At 39.7% G+C, this 21,912-nt stretch overlaps 1 protein-coding gene and 1 long non-coding RNA gene across 3 annotated transcripts in view; one reads left to right on the top strand and one right to left on the bottom strand.

Moving 5' to 3' along the window:
* NRP1 (neuropilin 1) overlaps nt 1–13,270 on the top strand; it is a 171,758-nt gene extending 158,488 nt beyond the window's left edge. For both annotated transcript variants that reach the window (XM_059712800.1, XM_059712791.1), the window contains exons 13-17: nt 1,522–1,659; nt 5,694–5,965; nt 6,439–6,535; nt 7,627–7,677; nt 10,365–13,270. In XM_059712800.1, coding sequence (XP_059568783.1) covers nt 1,522–1,659; nt 5,694–5,965; nt 6,439–6,535; nt 7,627–7,677; nt 10,365–10,654 — 848 coding nt within the window. In that variant the 3' untranslated portion in view covers nt 10,655–13,270. The remainder of the gene's footprint in view (nt 1–1,521; nt 1,660–5,693; nt 5,966–6,438; nt 6,536–7,626; nt 7,678–10,364) is intronic.
* Nucleotides 1–21,912, bottom strand: part of LOC132211217 (uncharacterized) — a 1,824,365-nt gene that overhangs the window by 1,427,254 nt on the left and 375,199 nt on the right. The gene's annotated exons all lie outside the window — the stretch shown is intronic.

Here is a 21,912-nt window from a genome sequence, read left to right as displayed (position 1 = left end):
AAGCTCAAAGGAGAAAGAAGATATTTTGTATTAAATACTTCAGTAAAGTTAAAGAGAAGATCAAAACAAGATATGTTCTCAGCCTGTTATGTGTTGTTCCCTAAAACAGCAGATAATACCATACTTCCCTTATTGCACATAGGGATGGTTTTGAGACATTTTTAACTTCAGTGGGCAAGTCGCCCTAGGTGTGTTTCTCTCCGTTTCAATGCTGCCATCTGGTGGACTGCCTAATCTCAGAGAGGAGCACTGCCCCGCCATTCAGGGAAAACAGGCGGCTTTGTGTTTCATTTTACATGGAGGCCTGGAACTAACAGAAGCATGAGCATCTTATCTTTAGGATTCGTTTTACCAAATAATTCTAAGAATCAATGATTTTATTTTTTTCATGCTTAAAACTCAAGCTACTTTCAAAAGGAGGGTGGAGTGGGAAAAAAAACGATTTAAGAAAACACTATAATCAAGTATAGCACCTTGTAGAACACATTAAGAGAAATAATTCCTGAAAATCCACCCATACTTTAATTTTAGGTCCCAAAGACAGCATTTGGAACATTCAAAATATAAGAAACTTTCCTGGCTTCTGTGGTTCAGTTGGTTAGAGTGTCATCCCATATACCAAAAAGGTTGCAGGTTCAATTCCCAGTCAGGGCACTTTCCTAGGTTGTAGACTCAATCCCTAGTAGGGGGAGCTTAGGGCATGTAGGGGAAGCAACTGATATATGTTTTTCTCTCCCTCTCTTTCTAAAAATAATAAAAAATAAAAAGCATAATCTCAGGAGAGGATTAAAGAAAATAAAAAATTAAAAAAAACCTGGTAGTTACTTAAATGTGCCTTGGTTTTACATGACCTTGCATTGAGGTTTTTAAGTGGATGAACAATTTATATGCAAATTTTAAAATTCACTGAAAAAGCAGAAACTGCACTTAAAATTAATTGACCTGATATAAAGCACAGAAGAAAAAAAAATCTTAAGATCTGCTTCAGAGATCTGACACTAAAGACCGGAAGCATTAGCTGCTGTGATGAGAATACAAATAGCCTCCAGGATGAGGCATTCACCTGCCACATTTCTAGACTTGAGGTTCCTGGATCAATTTCTAAGATTCTTTTAATTAGTGAGTATCAATTTATATAGTCCGTCCTCAAGAACATAGCAACTTTTATATTAAATATTGAAGAAATAGAGAGAATGCTACATACGGATATAACATACATGCTTTGGAAAGTAACCTTCCCAGAAATTTCATGTAAAACCAACTTGACAGACAGCCCATCATTTTTTTTATAAAACTGGATTTAAAAAGTTACTAAACGTTATTTTGAAAATGTTTTGACATCTCTGTGCATCTTTTGAGTTTCCTGGTAATTTTAGATTTTGTGGCTTTCCCAGATTTTTCAAACAGATGTTAAGTTGTATAAATTGTGCTTTCCATGAACAAATTAAGGGCCTTTCTGATCTAAATGATTATATTTGTCTTTCTCTGCTTGTCTCTATTTTTCCTTTACACCCGCTGAAGAGTTTCCAACATATGGTTTTAACTGTGAATTTGGCTGGGGTTCTCATAAGACATTCTGTCACTGGGAACATGACAATCACGTGCAACTCAAATGGAGTGTGCTGACCAGCAAAACGGGACCGATCCAGGATCACACAGGTACTGGAGAGTTCACTGTGGCCTCATTTCTTTGAATTAAGGGTTACTGTGGAGAGTTTTGGGGTCTGTTAATCTAGGAGCACAGAAAATATTGCAGAGCGTTCACTTATGCTTTTATTTCCTGGAATTAACAAGATCTCTTTCCCTAATAGAGATACAATTTCCCTAACATTAACATTTCAACACTAGTAGCAGAAAAGGCTGGTTAAATTTGGCAACTGATTGACCTCCTAAAAAACAACAAACTGGGCAAAGTCGTGTGAATTAGTACCTTTTTAATACTTGATGGAAAATTTCAACATATTTAAAAGTATAAAAGAAATAGTAACACAAACTCTAAATGTACACAGCCCAACTTCAAAAATTATCAAATCATTGGAATCTTACTTTGTCTCTATTACCCCTGACTCTGGACTATTTTAAACCAAGCCCAGACATAGATTTGCCCTCTTGTGTATTTACACAGCTGAACAAACAATAAGTGAGCTTTATGCTTGCTCTCTCTGGACCCTTGAAATGGAAGTGGATCAAAGTGGGATGGGGTTCTTATTCTTTTGGGGAAGATTCTAAATCTGAGCAGGTAGAAACCACATCAAACCCCTGGTCACAAGCTACCCCACCTCCTGTCTTACTTTCCCTCTAACAGGGAATTGACAGCCACCCCCCTGAGCTTTTCTATCTACCACCACCTTGTTTCCTTCGTAGTAATTTCATCACCCATCTTGAGGTATGGTATAAAGAGCCAACAGTGTCCTACGAAAAACACACATATACACACTTACAAGGAACACCCAATGCACAAACATATACCATACTCCAATGTTTATAGGCCTGCTTACTCAGTAGTGGCTTCCCAAAGATTCTCCAGAAGGGCATTTGCTATTGCTGAGAAATCTCATTAAGCAAAGTTTTCCCCAAGCTGGTGCTTGGGCAAGTAGGTCAGTGGGCTGATGGATGGGCAGGGGGTACTTCATGCCTTTCCCATTTTGTTGTTCACTCTCACCCCTCACCCCCCATGAATGTAATGATTAAGTAGGTTGAATAGTCCTCCTTCCACCACAGCTAGCTCTTTGCCTAATGAGAATGACAAGGAAATTGGATAAAATTGGACTCCTTCAATTCTGAAATACTTTCAATTGAATCTTAAGACAAGCAGTTTTAGAAAACTTAAACTACTTTGACTGTACATATAAATGGCATCAAATTAACCAAATGCAATTAGCTGGAATGAAGGCAGTAATGGTGGGAAAATTGATGCAAAGTAGAGCAAAATGGCTCAGTAGGATCTGACATTCAAAGGTTAAAAACAATGTTAGCTAGAGACAAAAGCTAAAAGGCTTGCAGAAGTAAAGCACTAATTGAGAAAATGAAGACAGAGTTCCTGACTTAGAACTGTGATAAAACCCCTGAATGGAAAAATATCAGTATTTTATGTGTTGAGCATCAGAACAGGAGGGCTTGTCTTAGATTAACAGCTGAGAAGTGTGATTTCTTGAGAAGAATCTGTGCTTTTTGTTCTCTCAGACACCCTGATTTACTTGGCTGTGGTGCCATGCCTGTCCTGACTAGCCTGCGCAGCACTAGAAACAATCATTTGCAGAGAGTGATGGGTGAGCCTTACACCTGAAAGGCAGGAGCTGGCTCATGTGAGAAAATGTAGAGGAAGGAGCCCTGACAGCACACATGCACACAGACTGACCGACACAGGATGGAGAACTTTGCAAATCAGACATGGAGATTGTTTCTGAATCAACACTGTCTAGTTGCAATCTCCTTTTACTGCTCGCTTTTGAATTTAGTTAAACGATCTGACCTCTAAGAATGAAGCTATACACCTCCTCATAGAGGATTCCTGAAGCCCAGCATCTTTACCTGGTTCATTGAACACATGGTATTTGTATAGACCTGTTGTTACATGGCAAATGCTGCACTGAGCATTTGAGATACACATCTAAGGGAGGGTGGCCCTGCCCTTGAAGAGCTCACAGTCTAGCTAGGGGTGGAAGCAATCACAGCGCAGAAGAATGAGGAATGAGGATGCCTTATGCCAAAGGAGATCATGATGGTGAAAGATAAGATAGGAGGAGTCAGAGAAAGCAGGCCTGTCCCACAGACAGTGTAAGCTTGGCTTGAATAAGGAATGATATGTAGAGAGAGATGGAGCGGTGGGGTCTGTTTCAGTGGATTGCCAGTGGTGTGCTTCGGACAGATTCCCATGTGAAGTGGTTAGATATGGGGCTGGGCTAAAGACAGTGAGGAGCCAGGGAGGCATTTTAAACCGAAAAGTGACATGAGCAAAATTTTCAAAGTCCACAATGGCAGCCAGGCCAAGGCCAGGGCAGATTGCTCAGCCTTCCTCCTTCTACCCCTGACAGGTTTTCTCCTTCTGTCTTCTGCCTATTCCAGAAATTGCCCAGATCAACTCCATGGAATCAATAAATGTCTTTCCTCTCTGCAGATTTCCAACTTCAGGTTTTTTTCAGAAACCTCGGGGAGAAAGGGGGCGAGGCAAGATGGGTGTGTTGTCTACCTGTTTGCTGTCCATCTTGGTGGACTGATCCACTATTCATCTCAGTGAAATGGCACTGTCTCCCAGACAGGCACTGCCACTTGGTAATTTAGTCGGATAAGAGAAACCCCAGGAGTGACTTAGTCAGCTGGTCACGGGGGACGCTCACAAGCACAGAGAGCATAAACATAATCCTGGAGCTGTGGTTTTTATCTGCTCCCTCCTTTTGTTAGTCCACCCATGGGTTTCATTAACATGCTCCTTCCAGTGCAATCTCAGATAAGCCCCCAAGTGAAGGAGGAAAGCTGCCCTTACTCACTTCCCCGGACACTGTTGGCACAGGCAAGCAGTACAAGAATCAGTGCACATGTGTACAGTGAAAATTACCTCACAAATGCACAAGCCTCTGGGACAGCAAACAAAATACGTTGCTGCCCACTGAGGCCTCAGCATCAGATTCACACATACATCAGGTGAGGCATAAAGGAGACGATTTCTATTTGCAGAGCAAACAAACAGTGAAACATGACTTGTGTGTTTAGACCAGATGGTGGCAAAAGGAAATGTTTCCACTGAGGGTAATTAAAAGCAAAGCCTAGAGTAAGTCCTCGGCAGCTCCTCAAGTGTCTATGTTGCCAAGATGTCACGTTCTAATAAAGCCTCGAAAATGCAACCTTTCCTCTCCTTGAACCAGAAGTCTGCATCACACAGGAGCCTGGATCACAGTTGAGACTCAAGCTCTTGGGGTTATTTCAGGAATTTATAAGCCATTAAAATAAACTAGGGAAAAATAATCTGAATTTGGGGGGAAATCACTATATTATTTGGGGAAAATGCAGTTTTCTTATTATCAAGCAGTTATACCAAAGTATATGCAAATTGTCCCTTCAACCCGGAGTTCAACTGGGAGTTCTACCAGGAGGCGGGGCCGACCCACCAACCGCCCGTGGCCTCTCCCCTTGGCCAGCCCTGCCCCAGCCAGCAGAGGCAGCAGGCAGCAGGCAGCAGGCAGCTGGGGAAAGGGGAGCTCCAGCTCCTGGCTCACATCTCACAGCCGGCAGCTGCTAGGGACCCCACCCATGCACGAATTTTGTTCACTTGGCCTCTAGTGATAAATAAAAATACATCTAAATTATTCCATTTAATGTTTGTGTTTACACAGGTGCTGCTGAAGCAATCTTAAAGTTGTACAAAAATAGATCTTCCCTGTGCTTTCAGTCTGCTTGCAATGGTGCAGAGGCGCCCTGAGTCACAGCCTGTGCCCCTATGCCAATGCATCCCTAATTAGCAGCGTCTAAATGCTGCTTTGCAGCCTTCCCCCAATCATATGTCCATTTATAGCAGCTCAGAGCTGAACCTTGGGTCCCCAACAACTGCACTCCATTCCCTTTCCACTGCAAAACAGGTTTGGGTTTTTGGTGCTCAACTCAAGAGAGAAGGGTGTGAGTGATGAAAGTTGGAAAAAAAGAGACAAAGGAATTATAAATTTGGACACTCTCTCTAACACAGTTTTCTGTCATAGCAGGAGATGGCAACTTCATCTACTCCCAAGCTGACGAAAATCAGAAAGGCAAAGTGGCTCGTCTGGTGAGCCCTGTGGTTTATTCCCAGAACTCGGCCCACTGTATGACCTTCTGGTATCACATGTCTGGTTCCCATGTGGGCACACTAAGGGTCAAGCTGCGCTACCAGAAACCAGAAGAGTATGACCAGCTGGTCTGGAGGGCCATTGGACACCAAGGAGACCACTGGCAGGAAGGGCGTGTCCTGCTCCACAAGTCTCTGAAACTTTACCAGGTAAATTTCCCTTGGTGGGGAGGGCAGCTGCTTCAGGGACATGGGGTTAATATTTTGAAGGTTATCAAATGAGATGTGGGAATCATTCCAAAAATTATTTCAGGGGTTCCCTAAACTTGAGATATTGCTGCAATAATGATAATCTCAGTAGCATATTTCAGACTCCTACATTACAGGAATAGAACTAATTATCTGATAAAGGAGCAAAAATGTTACTTTATAATGGGCTGTAACAATGAACATTCCTTTTATTTCCTGCCTTTTTCAGTTTTAAGTTTTGTATTATAAAAAGAGTGTGAGGAGTTTAATGCCATCACCCGGCAGTTAATATGAATTGATGAGCAAAGCATGTGCTTATGGGAAATCTCATGAATTTTATTTATGTGCTATAGCTTAAGCTGAACAAGCATTTGTAAACACTGCTGTTTAAGACTGAATATTTAAATACTGTGGAAATGATCTCGTTTTGTCAGGTGATTTTTGAGGGTGAAATTGGCAAAGGAAACCTTGGTGGGATTGCAGTGGATGACATTAGTATTAATAACCACATTTCACAAGAGGATTGTGCAAGTAAGTACAAGTTCTATAGAAACCAAGGGTAGGATTCTTGGCATGAGATGGCCTTTGTCTTATTCATCTAGACCTGGAATTTCACTGAGAATATCATGTGAAATGAATAATGTGGTGCAACAGGGCAAAAATCAGAATAGTTTTCCTTTAGTTACCCTATTACCTCTCCTTCATTTTTAGAATGTCTGGTTGGTACCTATAAAGCTATATATGTAATGATGTGGATTCCAAAGATCATAATAAAGAAAAAAATTCTCAATTTACAGGCTATATATGTGCCATGCTAAAACACTTTGGTGAAAAGTAGAAAACTCAGATACCTGGATAATTCTAAATATTTGGATGTATAAACAAAACATCAGGTCTTTGAAAATGTTGATCACAGTGAATTTAAGATTACATTGTTAATGAATCATAGAAGCCATATTCTTTGTTTTATTACAGATAAGTAGATATTTCTGACTCTTAAAATATTTTAAATGATTCAAAAGAATATATTATATTTAGAAACTTTGCCTAGTATTTCAGAGTTTATGTTTTTTTATGGTCTGAGATATATATATATATATATATATATATATATATATATATATAATAAAAATCTGACAGAAAACTAATTCATATCCCCTGGTTCTTAATATAGAATTATAAATAGCATCACTAATAGCAATGTAATAGCACAGTAATTAGTATTAAGCTCCATTTGCTACACTTAAACTTTTGTTATATATTATTACATAATATGATGTTAATTGTAACAAAATGGAATGACCCTGTTGAGTGAACTTAAGATAAAGGAGGCCTTTTGGGATTTTGGTCACTTCAGCAATTTACGAAGTTTTCATTATATAATATATTGAATATACATAATGCCTAAAGTGTCAGTGATTTGACAGGATCGGTTGAAAACATTAGGGGAAATTTTTTTAAAAAGCAGTGAATAAAAATCCAAAAGAAACCCAGTTGAACCATGATTATGTGTGTAAGTGCATGTGTGTGAGTGTGTATGTTTGTGTAAAGTTTATGTACTTTGTGTGATTGTATTTTGTTGGCAATTCAAATATCTCTTTTAATTTTGTTTGACTTGTCAGGACCAGCAGACCTGGATACAAAGAACCCAGAAAATAAAATTGATGAAACAGGTAAATGTGTCTTCTTGACCAATTTTTAAAATAGTTTTCTATGGATTTCATTATATTTATAGAGAAACTTTCTATCACAATCCAATCTAAGCTGCCCCAAAATCTTGAGGAGCCTCTGTGACAGTCTGGCTTGTGTAAGTGGTTGAGTTGTGGGGAAGGATATCAGCCATGGCCTTCCCTCTCTGAGCTGGAAGCGGACTTAGAGAACCAGTCTCATTTGATAACAATGGAAATAGAAAACTAGTGAGGACTGTGATATACCCAAAACCTACAGTGATCTTCATACTGTAATTTGAAACCAACCCAAATACTTGGGCCTGGTTGATATCCAGATATGATCTTTAAAGGGTTGGGGCCCAGTGTCTGCAGCAATCTGTTGAGTTTGGTCCATATGTTCCCATCCTTATCTACTGGAACCCTAGTTTTGTGATGATGAGGATAAGGATTTATTGAGGAGCTAGAATGCCCCAAGCACTTTACTTATTGCATAGATTATCTCTTTACTCCTCACAGCTACCCTCTTCCTCTGAGGTATATTTATTCCATTTTTTCAGATGAGGAGACTGAAATTCAGGGTAGTGACTTGCCTTAAGTAGCATTGCTATTTAGGTGGTAGCCTCTGACTTGAGATTGATTAACTTGAAAATGTGTTTTCTTTGAACACTGGTTGGTGATCCAATTTAAGACATTTGATCAGAGTTAGGCCTTGCCTGGTGTTATTTTATTTCTATAAGCTTCTACACCTCAGCCAGCAGTTGTGAGTCATTGAACACTTGTCCCAGCCCTGCCCATCTGCATCAGCATCTGTTGCTATTAGCAATGTAGTCCTACCACAGCCAGACTTGAACTTGACAAAGATACATGGCTCATTTAGCTTAGCTACATTCCTGTTCTGAGATGTAAACATTTCTAAAGGTTGTTTCAAACCAATGTTTTGCCATGGGATGTTGTCCCCTGTTTAGGGACTTGCATGTTATATGTTTAGTTTTCTTTGATTGGGATCTTTGTTGATCCAAACACCACTAAGTAAACACCCTGCATGTTGCACATTAACATTTTAGTATCATTTCTAGTACCAGGTAATTAAGCTCAAAGTTCCCATGTTCATAATCTCTCATGTTTTGCTCTAGAGAAAACATTTCTCCAGAGACTGAACTGCAGGGCAGTATGACTTTCTCTAGGGAAACGCCCAGGGCTGCAAAGATGCTGATTATTAAACGGTTTCTATTTAGCAAAGCACAGACACAGTCTCTAGATAAGAGCGATGGCCCATTTCTTTTTTAAAAGATAAATATTTATTGTTCAGATTATTACAGTTGTTCCTCTTTTTTCCCCTCATACCTCCCCTCCACCTGGTTCCCACCCCACCTTCTGCCCTTACCCCTCCCCGCCCCCCCGCCACTGTCCTTCTCCATAGGTGTACGATTTTTGTCCAGTCTCTTCCCGCACCCCCCATACCCCTTTCCCCCTGAGAATTGTCAGTCCACTCCCTTTCTATGCCCCTTAAGTAGCATAGAAATTGATCAATTGGCTGTGAGAATCAGCAGTGTCTATGGTGGAAGAACTTCTGTGCTGGAGACACCCTTATGAGTCAAGACTTGCTTCAGTGGGGCTTTGGTGCTCACTGAGTCTGCCCCCTGAGTGTGTCCCTTATGGATCTGAGGAGTTGTAATCTGGATGGTCCCACTCTGACCACTGGGTACACTGGCTCTTGGATCTCTAAGAAGGTGCTAATTTAGCCTCTTCCTGAGGCTACCCAGCAGGAGCTATGGAGAGATCTGCAGATTCCTCTTCTTTGTTTGGGTTTTGGAGGTGCCCAGAAGAGGCCCAGCTCTGCAGTTTACTTCTGCACCTCCTCTGAGTCTCAGTGTGCTTTTCTCTTTCCTTCTAGTTGTAGAATTTCCACTCAGCCAGCCTTCCTGTGATTCTGGATGATGTCCATTTTGTCTTTTAGTTGTAATTTTGAAGTGGTTGTGTGAGGCAGCAATTTCAGGTGTTTACCTATGCCGCCATCTTGGTTTCTCCACCCATGGCCCATTTTTAATTTCAACAGCAAGCATTCCTTGTTCTGAATGATCTCTTTTTCTTAAGAGAAGTCACTGTAGACTTGGAGAAAGTTGCCTGAAGTGAAGATCTTCATGTGGGAGAACAAACACTTGTGTAAACCGTTCCAGGCACTGGACACAGCACTCCATGAAAGGGCAGATTGGGAGGTGTCCTGATTTCTGGGTGGGCATCAGACGAATACACAGGGAAAGGTTAAATCTTCTGCCAGATAAATGTGTGACTCAACACTTTGCAAAGCTTAATGACTAATCTGGCCAAGGACTAAAATGACAGATTACAATCTAGCACAGATGGTGGGTTGCATGAAATCTGAATTAGATTATAACATAAACCCACTGTTTACCCAGAATTGGTTGTTTCCATGTGCTAAGCTAGCTGACCAAGTCCCAGCTCCCTTGCCATCCACACCTCCATTCCCAACAATGAGTCAAACACAAACCTGGCTGTTTCCCAGCATTGAGGGAGCCAAACCCCACTTCAGGAAGCTCCCACAGACTCTGGGGAGAGCACAGGCAAAATAAGCATGTGATTTTCTCCTTTTTCTGTCCTTTTCTCTGTTTTTCTGCCTACTTCCATCTGATACATTGGCAGGTCTCATACATTTTTGTTTTCTTCCCTAGGGAGCACCCCAGGATATGAGGGCCTGGGAGAAGGTGATGAGAACATCTCCAAGAAGCCGGGCAATGTGCTGAAGACCTTGGATCCCATCCTCATCACCATCATAGCCATGAGCGCCCTGGGTGTCCTCCTGGGTGCTGTCTGTGGGGTCGTGCTGTACTGTGCTTGTTGGCATAATGGGATGTCAGAAAGAAACTTATCTGCACTGGAGAACTATAACTTCGAACTTGTGGATGGTGTGAAGTTGAAAAAAGACAAACTGAACACACAGAGTACTTATTCAGAGGCATGAAGGCAGACAGATGAAAAGACATTTGGAGAATTGAGGTGAAGGACATAACTTGAGTGTACTGATCTTTCACTGTACAGGCTGGGAAATGCGTCGATGACGCTGAGCCAGGCTTTTCTCAGGAGTTTCAATGAGTATGGCCGACAGACATGAACAAGTTAGCTGTATTAACAATCGGAATCATGTACAGTCAGCTTTTTTCTGTTGGTTTAATTTGAATAATCAAATGCTGGTGTTGAGACCAAGTATGATTGACTTAATGATTCATTTTGATTCTCCTTCCCCCTCTCTCCCCTTCTTTTTATGGATACTTTTCTGAAACTGTGCAAAATCCAAGATACTGGTGCCAAGTATATTCCCTAGGGCCCTTTTGATGGACATGCTACCTGTAGCCCATGCCCACAGTATATTAGAATATCTGCATTTCGGTGGACTCCTGAAGCTGTGCCTGTGTATAATTGCCCACATTGTGCATAGGCAAAGAAGGATTAGGGTTTTACTTTAAAGTACTGTAGCTTCAGTACCAGGATAGTATGTGAACTCTGTTTATGAAGCAATATTGTCAAATTTCCTTGATGTTTCCAGTGTTGTACTAAACCTCGTGCTTGTGAACTACATACAGAAAACTGCCATCACCAGACACTGCTGGCAACTGGGCGTGCTGCTGACAGCCACAAGGGAAATCCACGGCACTGGCTAGTCCATGTCCTCTCAAGTGCCTTTTTGTTTGTACTGGTTCACATTGTGTTCTATTATGACCTGCTCTGTTCTTTGATGGTGAAAGCCCAACTTGAATCAAACCCTGGTGACCCACTGACTAAAAAGAAAGTATATTTTAGTGTAAGATGTCAGCCCTTCCCTCCACCCCTCCCCCATTTCCACCTCCCATCCCCTCCCCCGAAAAGCAAGGGCTGGAAAGATTTGGCAACGTGGCTTAATTCTTCTGTTTTTTCTGCAGTTCAATTTTGTGTCTCTTGATCCTTTTGTATAAAGCTGCAATATTCTCTCCTATTGTTCTTTCATATGGAATGTATTTTCAAATGTAAACTCTTTCTCTCCTATCTCTCTGTCTTTTCTCTCTTAAATTTAAGCATTTGCCATTGTCCAGAAAAGAAACTTGCAGCTTTAACCTGCTGGTAATGGCAAAAAATTTTACTAGAATTTATGCTTAAAAAATAAGTAAGTAAATAAGTAAGTAAATAAATAAATAAGGGAAATTCCTAACTCTGTCCTCCAAAGTCTAACTTTGGTTTTCTTGTTAACTGGTTAAAGTGACAGTATCTTTTTTCCTTAAGCCATTTGTCTATTCCAATCAAAATAATCTTTGATAGAAATGTTTGCATTTAATAGAAATAATGATAAATTGAGAGAAGAAATGATATTAATTGGTTTTCAAGTGAGACCCAAAGGAAGGACTGGATACAATTCTTCAAATATCCAAAACCATGAGGTTTTTACATCCAAATATGCAAAACTGATCCATGAAAACCTTCCTTTTTAGGTATTGGATAAGACAAGGAAAGTGAAGAAAGAATAGTTAATTTAAGAAAGTGGCTAGAAATCCTGGTACCTGGTGGTGAAGTATTTTCAGATAAGAAGGGGGATAAAAATGAATAAAGTCAAAACAAATGTTTTTAAAAATCCCGTCAGCAGTAACCCAGAGAAAACAGAGACTTGAATGAATGCTTTAAAAACTTTCAATTGCTCACAAAGAAAAAGCCTGCCTTGGGACTGGTAAGACCTAAGCTTCTAACAGCTCAAAGAAGCAAATATCTTATCAAGCAGCATATGAATTAACCCAAAGAAGCTTTGGTTGTTTTCACTCTATTTGTGGTCATGGCTCATTGTACATAGAACTTTGAGACCTTCCTCCCTTTCTGCATTGCTACAGGGCTCACTCAGAAATATTTGTGGGAATCACATTTGTATCATGGAGCAGACAGTCCATTCATCTTGGCTTAATTGGATTGAAAATGCATTTTGTTTCCAGGAAAGTATTGATCACTATGAAAGAAGAATAGATTTTTGTCCCCAGAGGCATTCATTCAGTTGTTTTAATCATACCAGGACAAAAGCACTAAGACTTAATTTTTTTTAAGGCAATGAATTTAAAGTTGTCCTCAGCCAAGGAAAAATGATACTGAGACTTTAAATTTTAAAGTATCTTGCACTGATAAATATATTTAAAAAATATATGTTTATAGAATTATTAATTTGTAAAGTCAGTGTTACAAAATGTCCAGTTTATATTGTTTTAGGTTGTTTTGTAATTTTTAAAGGTGTAAAATAACATATTTTTTCTTTATTGAAATCTATAAAACCTCCTGTAGTAAAATGTTTTCATTTTACTGGTATATTACTGCTTCGTGTTTTGTACCATCATAAAATTTTGTGCAAGTTTTTTTTACAGAAATTTTTATTTTCTATGACAGTATGACACTTGTAAAAATTGTTGTTTCAAAATGAACAGCGAAGCCTTAACTTTAACTGACATTTGTATTCTCAGACACTGAGTAGTAGAAAAACTGCATAGAACTGAAATGTAACTTAAATTCCAAACTATGACTACTACATTCCAAAGAAACAGTTGAATTAAAAATTTTCATAAAATATCTCAAACCTGATGGCTTTTATTATATTAGCTTTGCTATTGTTAAAGAAATTGGTATTATTCCAGCAACAAATAACTTTCAAAGTGGTTTTTTTAGGTTCTCTTTTAAAAATAATATCCTAATAAGGCAAAAAGATTAAGAAGATATTTCCTGAATGTAGAATATCATTCCAACTTGGACACTTATCAAGATAATGAATAGTGAATTCAGCTTTATAAGTGGAAAATTTTCAACCCCAAATCTTGTGTCAAATGTCTGTATTCCACTTGGCAAAGTACTTTTAAGTTTTTTTATAATGAAATTCGCAATTATTGGCAAGTGTTGATCTTGTAGAAAACAGCTAATAAATATGATGGTCTTTATGCATGCACCACGCTAAATTTAGATGCTTTAGGGCAAAGTTGAGCATGTCATTACTACTGGCTATTTGGTAATTCTTTGGAAAAATTCTATTCCATCTGGGAACAAAATAATAGTAGTAATACTAATAATGGCAGCCAAAAAATAAAATTATTGCTGAATAGGACCCTGTAGAAAACTTGTTACAATATTGGCCTACCTTAATCCTCATTATTCAGGGACAAATAATTATTTATTTATCTTCCTCTGGTTTAGGAAAACTTACTTCTGAGAGCATAAGAAGTCCATGAGGGATGGGCTGCTCTGCACAGCTCTTGCTAGTGAATCCACATTTCTGCTTTTTTCTGGATGTTTATACCTTTTACCCCTAACAAAAATAGGGCATTTTCTCTATTGAATTGAATTTTAGATCTCTCTGCTTAGAGAAGAGTCAGAGATGGAACTTAAATTGTATTTAAACTTATAGATGTTTCTCCAGAAAACATGATGACTTGCAAGGAATCTATCAGAATTAATCCAGACATACTTTTTGAAAAATGCTTATGGCCATCTATACTAATAAAAGGGTAATATGCTAATTAGACCAGAGATCTTCTGGATGTCCTTCCAGACAAAGCCACAGTGGTGGGGGCCAAGGCAGAGGCAGTTAGGGGAGATCAGGCCAGCAGGGGAGAGCAGTTAGAGGCAATCAGACCACCAGGGGAAGGCAGGTAGGAGGTGATCAGGCTGGCAGGGGAGCAGTTAGGGACATCAGGCCAGAAGGCAGATGGTTAGGGGCAATCAGGCAGGCAGGCAAGCGGTTAGGAGCCAGCAGTCCCAGATCGTGAGAGGGATGTCTGACTGCTGGTTTAGGCCCAATCCCCATGGGTCCCGGATCGGAGAGGGTGCAGGCTGGGCTGAGGGACACTGCCCCCCTTGTGCATGAATTTCATGCGCCGGGCCTCTAGTGGATTATTATATCTGTTTCATTGTTTGAGAAGACCTAAAATATAGAAGCTTTTCAACTCTTTCTTGTCCCAAATTAATGGCTAAGTTAGGCTTTTCTTAGTGGGTTTAATGAGCTAAATCAATGTATAGCACTTCCCCAAATCAGGAATTAAATGTCATGATAATTGAAGCATTTAACTTCAAACATGAAAATCATTTATTGTTCCATCTCCTGTTTCCCTGCTAACTTATTAATTGCCACTTGTGCTGAATTGAACTATATTTTTTTGAAAATCAAATGGATTTTGTAACACTCCATAATGTTTCCACTTCCAAATGGTAATTATAGCTGATGTATTGAATTAAAAAGCAGCTTTGCCAAGAACTAGCTCTATCTTCCTAAACTATGTCCACCAAGGGATCTTAAACAGCTTTCGCCTTGGAGGTTGAAAACATGAGTGAAGAGAGCCTCAAATTGAGTAGAACTGAACACCAAGAAGCATTTGAGACCAGGAGGATAACTGACTTTTACTTTTAATATTACAAATAAACATTGTAAAGTGATACAGACTAGAACACCATGTTATCCTATGCATGTCAATTGTTTGTCAGCAATAAAGATCCTATGAACTGATCCCATCATTTCAGAGAAAAACCTACTTCATGGGACTCTCCTATGGCAATTTCTTTAATTTGAGAACAGCTCTGTGGGGTAACTTTTATAATTATCCCACTTTATCAATGAGCACTCCAAAGTTTAGAGAGGTTTAGTGAAGAGTTCAGGATGTATCTGGTCTCATGCCCCTCCAACCCTCCTATCATTCCACAGTCCTGCATTATCTTGTGAGATGCTTACATAGGGCCTTGCTAATCAAGAACCAGCAGCAACAGCACCTGGATGCCTGTTAGAAATGTAGAGTCTTGGGCCAAACTGCATATCTGCTGAGTAATTTTAGCAATATCCCCAGGTGACCCGTATTCCCATCCATTCAGGTTTGAGAAGCACCTACATAGTCTGCAATTACACTGAACCAGTTGTGCGAGAGTTTGCCTTGCTTCCAATCGTGGTTAAGGGACACTCAGAGGCTGGAAAACATCCCTGCAGGTCTCATAAAGTAATTTTCAGAAGCGTCTGAACACAGTGCAGCCTGGAAAACAGAGTAAAATTAGTAAGTTGGAAATCTCACTCAGAAGCACTTTGTGGCCATTCTTCCAGATCACTTGGGAGGAGCCTAAATGTGGGCTTTTCTGAGAAGAGATAGAGCTGAAGAAATATTTTCTCTGGATAAAAATTTTGAAAAGCTACAAAAGCACAGTAAATACTCTGTTACACATCATAGGGCAGTCAGGGGAAGAAGGGGAGGGCCAGTTTGTGAACAGGTTAAAATCCTGATGGTAAAACTACACAAACCCTATTTAATCCTTCTTTTATGACCTCTAATCTTGTTCCTGAGAGTCCTTTTTGCAAGTGAGTAACTGTCAGATTATGGAGCTTTATTGTCCAAGAGGACTCCTGAGGGGATTTTTCTGTACAGAAAGATTGTCTCCACATCTGAATGGCATGGTACCTATTATGATGTAAGAGTTCAATAAATGTCTAACATTCATAGTCAATACCTAATTTTATCACTGACCTGTTAATGGAATTAGAAAGTCACTTGCTCTGGCTGCATTAATGGGCATGCTGCCCGGGAAGGTGCAACTGAGTCCCGCCCATGTAAAGCTTGAATGGGATGACTTGTCAGGTCATGGTCCCTTGTGATGCTCCTTTCAATGACTTGGACATCTTCCCCTCTCCATCATTTTTGACAGAAGCGAATTCCACACTCTTCTTCAAATGGCCAACCTAGAATCTCATTATCTTGCAGAAATGTGGTGCTGGCCATGTCAATGCAACCCTGTTGGGAAGCCGTTTCTTGTTTATTGGAGCTATCATTTCTCTAATTTTGTCCAGCTTCTGAAAGTTTTCAATAATGGTGAAATTGCTCCTTGACTTTGAATATATGATCTAAAACAGAGTCAATTATCTTAGTAAGATCGCTTGCAATTCTTCTACTCTTATTCAAGCCTTCCATCTAAAAGGACATTATATTTTGGAGTCTTAAAATAATTTTCTTGGCTCAATGCTTAATTTTATATGTACTTCAGTCACCTAAATTCCTATTAGTTGTAAGAGTAAATAGTCTTTCTGTCATCCTTTCAATTTAGTTTCACCTGTTTATTATTAAGTTTGAGTGGTTGCAGAGGTCCTGGGAGTGGCTCCAGTTAGATCTTTTCTTTGTTCCCTAAGCAAACAGAGTTATGACATCAGATATGTGTGCTTCAACCAGTCAGACAGCACATTATTGAATCTACCCTACATAAACTTCTTAACTCCTTAATGGATTTCTTGAAGGAGTTAAGAATCTGTGTACCATACTTTACTAGATGCTTCAATGAACTCTTAAAACACTTTGTGACTTGAGGTTAAAAATAACTGAAGTTCAGAGAGACTGAGAAATGAAACTAATATCACACAACAAGGTATTAAGTGGCATTGCCAAGATTCAAACACATATCTGTCTAATATATCCTAAATGCCACTCTGCACTGCCTCTTCAGTGTGAAAGAAAGTCTCCTTGTTACCAAATGTCTACTGTTATAAGAATGCTTTGAAATGCATGGTACTATGGTCTCTCTTTACACTTAGGCCAGATATTAGTCAGTGTAGGCTAGTCCTTGCTGTGGTAAGAAACAAACTCCCAACTATTAGTGGCTTAACACATATGTTCAATTTACCCAAGCTTGACTGCGGGTTCAGTGGCTCTACAGGACAGCTCTATTCCAAGCAGTGAGTGAAGGATCAGGCTGTTTGCTTCTTGCTGCAATACCAACCACAATGTTTGGCTTCTAGTCTCTGAGCAAAAGATTAGTTTCTTGATGCTGCAACCTAGGATTGACACATGGCCCTACCAAATTGTAAGGGCTCTGAGAAAAGTGGGGGAGCACATGCATATTCAATAAGCAGTGGGTATCTCTGCCACAACATGCAAGGGTGAAGCCACACTCCTGCTGCTGAAGGCAAATGAGATTATTTACTGTATCTGCCACTTAGGGATGTGACATGTCTCTTAGGCTGGAAATCAATCATAACTTAGGGAGAGAAATAAGTTAGGGGGAGCAGTCAGTTGAATGAAATAAATGAGATGATATGGCTTCTGCCAAAAATGAGACTCTTGCAGGTTGGATTGCTAGGAGGCATCCCCCATGTAGAGACAGGTCAGGAGAGAAGTGAGGAACCTGGGCTAAGTGGCTATGGAAATACATCAGCCCTTTGCATCCAGAGAAAAAAGATTTTAGGAGGCAGTATGTGAAAGGAGGCAGACTCTGTAAGTCCTGGGAATAAACCTTTATATTTCTCATATGTTCTCTGTATTTCTATTTGAATTTCCCTTAATATTTAGTCATTTAGAATGCAGCCATTTTAGAACTGTTTAGTAATTTTTAAATTCCTCAAGCATCTCAGCTATCCAAATGGGAGACAGCAGAAGGGTCTGTGTTCATATGTGGCTAAGAGAAAAGGAAAGAAGGCAAACATTACCCAGAGTCTTATCCATATCCACAGTTCCCATCTCCACTCCTAATTTTATTTTTTCCATAGAGTTTATCAATTTTTAGTATAGCATCTATTTCACTTATTGATTTTGTTATCTATCTACTCTAATAGAATGCAAATTTTATGAGGACAGTGATTTTTTGTCTGTAGGTTCACTGCAGTATCTGCAGCAGATAGGATAGTTCCTGGCACATGGTAGGTCCTAAATAAATATTTGTGGGTTAAAGAAGCCAAGGTGAGCACCCAGAATAGGGGAACCTCAGTGGAAGTGGGAAATGAGGAGACAGAGTTAGGGGTGGGTTTAGCCTATCAGGAGATTCTTCTTCTGGAGCAAGAATTTAGAGAGTTAGCATATCAGAATTTTTTCTGAAAAGAAATTTATTTCACATTCTGCTTGTTATGTAATTTCTCTTTTTCTTATCTTTACTCAATAGCAACATCCTCGCCATATAGGATTTATTAAGTGAGACTCCCTGACCATCTCACAGCAACTGTGAGAAAATGAATTTTGTAGATACCTAGTTCAAAATGGCATTTAAAGTTAACTCTGTGGGATCAACCGAAGGACTTGTATGCATGCATATAAGCATAACCAATGGACATAAGACACTGGGGGGTAGAGGAGGCCTGGGGATTGTCAAGGGCGGGGGGAAAAAAGGACACATATGTAATACCCTTTGTAATACTTTAAGCAATAAAAATAAATAAGTAAGTAAGTAAGTAAATAAATAAATAAATAAAGTTAACTGTGGGATGCCAACCTTAGATATAAATTTGGGGAACATAACTGGACCACCCACAGAATCAGCTAGCAAAGCAGAATGGCATGGCTTGGGAATTACTCAAAGGTCTCGCAAAACCTAGCATTGACCCTACCCTTTGTTTTTTTAAAAAGATTAATCATAAACCAGTATTTTCCCTTCTCCTAATATTTTATTTTACATATAAAAATGATACTTTTTAAACTATTTTGTACAGCTAGAAAAACAAATATTATGTCAGAATGAAAAAGTTGAGGAAATATAAGAAGATAAAAAATGAGTAAGATATCCTATGGGATTTTGAATTAAAATAGTTAATAGTTTTAAATGCAATGTAGAAAATTAAACAAAGAGGAAGATAGAAAATGCTGGGAGGTGGGTTATAAATGATTTTTTAAATGGAGAAAAAAATAATGAAATAACTTTCCTATCCTGATAACTATGAATATGAGATTTAAATAGCAAAAATGTCACCAAAACACCTTTAAAAAGTAATGACTACAACCTACTTCAATAAACTTTAAAACCAAAAACCCATGATTATAATAAGCAGAAAACTTTAGAGCAGCCAAGGACAGCAAAGAGGTGAAACACAGCCTACCTTCTCACCTGATTTGACTCCCAGAGGAGCACACACAGGCAGGTCAAAGGAATCCCAAGGATTTCGCTAACCGAATATTGAGTTATTCACACTGAAAGGATGTTCTCATCATTTTTCTTTTTCTGTAAGAAGTGAAAACTACTGGGAGCTATATTGGGAACTATTTTTATTTCCCCAAATAAAGGAAAAATTGGTGGGAAGAAGAGAGAAAGGCACCATGAAATTCTCTGATTTTGGAAAGCCATCTGAAACCCAAGGGTACCAGTATCCTGGGAGAGAGCCAAATCCCACCAAAAGGTAAGAACAAACCCAGTACAGCCAAGCCAACTGAGTTTCAATTTCTTCCCTCAAGAATTGAATTCTCAAATTTCACGTGCACATATGACTTCCCAGAATAAAAACTACATTTCCCAGGCCTCCTTGCTGCTAAGGGTGGCCATATGACTATGTTCTAACCGATCATATGGGAGAAGTGATGCTTGCACCCTCAATTTCTTTTTTCTTTTCTTTCGTGTTTTTTTGTTGTTGTTGTTTTGTTTTGTTTTTAAGGGATGATGTCTTTTTCTTCCTCTTTTTCCTTTACACTGACTGGGTGTGGATATTCTGATAAGAGCTGAATGTCACTGTGATGCATCGAGAAGGCTTGACAAACAACCAGACAGAAAGATTCAGATTCCTGGCATTACAGAGCTGATGCCATGTGCCAGCAACTCTGAGTGTTTACATTCAAATCCTATATAATAAAGAGGTAATATGCAAATTGACCATCATGTCTTCACACAAGATGGCCGCCCCCATGTGGGCACAAGATGGCCACCACAAGATGGCCAGCAGGGGAGAGCAGTTAGGGGAGAGATCAGGCCGTCAGGGGAGGGCAATTAGGGGCATCCAGGCCAGCAGGGGAGGGCAGTTAGGGGCATCCAGGCCAGCAGGGGAGGGCAGCTAGGGGTGACCAGACTGTCAAGGGAGGGCAGTTGGGGGGGGACCAGGCCAGCAGGCGAGGGCAGTTAGGGGTGATTGGGACTGCAGGGGAGGGCAGTTAGGGGTGACCAGGCCAGCAGGGGAGGGCAGTTAGGGGTGACCAGGCCTGCAGGGGAGGGCAGTTAGGGGTGACCAGGCCAGCTGGGGAGGGCAATTGGGGGCGACCAGCAGGGGAGCAGTTAGGCAGCAGCTACAAAAACAAATATTGTGTACAGGCGACCAGCAGGGGAGCAGTTAGGCGGCAATCAGGTTGGCAGGGGAGTGGTTAGGGGGCGATCAGGCTGGCAGGCAGAAGCAGTTAGGGGCAATCACACAGGCAGGCTGGTGAGTGGTTGGGAGCCAGCAGTCCTGGATTGTGACAGGGATCAGACCTTAACTGGCAGTTGGACATCCTCTGAGGGGTCCCAGATTGGAGAGGGTGCAGGCTGGGCTGAGGGACACTCCCTCTCACCCAATGCACAAATTTCATGCACCAGGCCTCTAGTAGTCACATAAGAGAATATAAATGTCTATGTCATTTATATCACTGCTTCTTTGGCCTTAGTAGCTAAGCCAGTATTACATCTATACCTGATTAGCTTTCTGATTTAGAACTTTAATAAAATCCTAAGAGAACTGAGCCCAGATATTCTAACAAAGACTGCACACCAACCAAGATGATTTGCCTCCTTTCTTTCTCACCTTCTCACAATAAATCAGATATAGTGAGGAGAGAGTCAAACATTACTCACTCTGTATCAGAGCAAAGAGAAAGTCCAGGCTGAGTGGTCCAAGTATAAGCCAGATAAAAAGAAGCACCTTGGCACCAGGCAAACAACAACAACAAAAAATATACAAAAACACCATGGAAAAAAACAAGCAACACAATCTGGAAGAAACCATAAATCAAGAAACAAATGATATTTAGTCACAAATACTTGAAGTTATATATAGAACATGATTATAATAAACAAAAGCTTATAATTAGAAACTAAATAACGGAATATGAAAGAAATAAGACTTTGAGACTGAAGACAAATTGAGGAACAAAATAGCATATTACAGGTTTGGTAAATAACTCAAGAAAAAGCAAAATAGTTTTGAAAAAAAATTAGTGACATAAAGGAAATGTTTGAGATAATTATCATAACTGCAGATGAAAAAGGAAAACATAAAAGCAATATGATTAGCACTAATATAAATGAGAAGGTAAAAGCTAATCCAACCCAAAGATACTTTGTGTCCCTAAATTAGAGAACCCACCTAAAGAAAAGAAAATGTGTTGAGAGATGTAACACAGGAAAATTTTCTTAAAATAAAGAGGATATTGAATCTGCCAATTGAAAAGTACCCTGTGTGCCATTTTCAGAAAATGTGATACAGGATTTTTAACACTGAGCTGTATCCTAGTTAAACTGTTGAACTACAAGAACACTAATGAATAT

This window comes from Myotis daubentonii, chromosome 1 (genome assembly GCF_963259705.1).
Source record: "Myotis daubentonii chromosome 1, mMyoDau2.1, whole genome shotgun sequence".
NCBI classification, from domain to species: domain Eukaryota; kingdom Metazoa; phylum Chordata; class Mammalia; order Chiroptera; family Vespertilionidae; genus Myotis; species Myotis daubentonii.
This window is presented reverse-complemented; position numbering and strand designations above follow the sequence as displayed.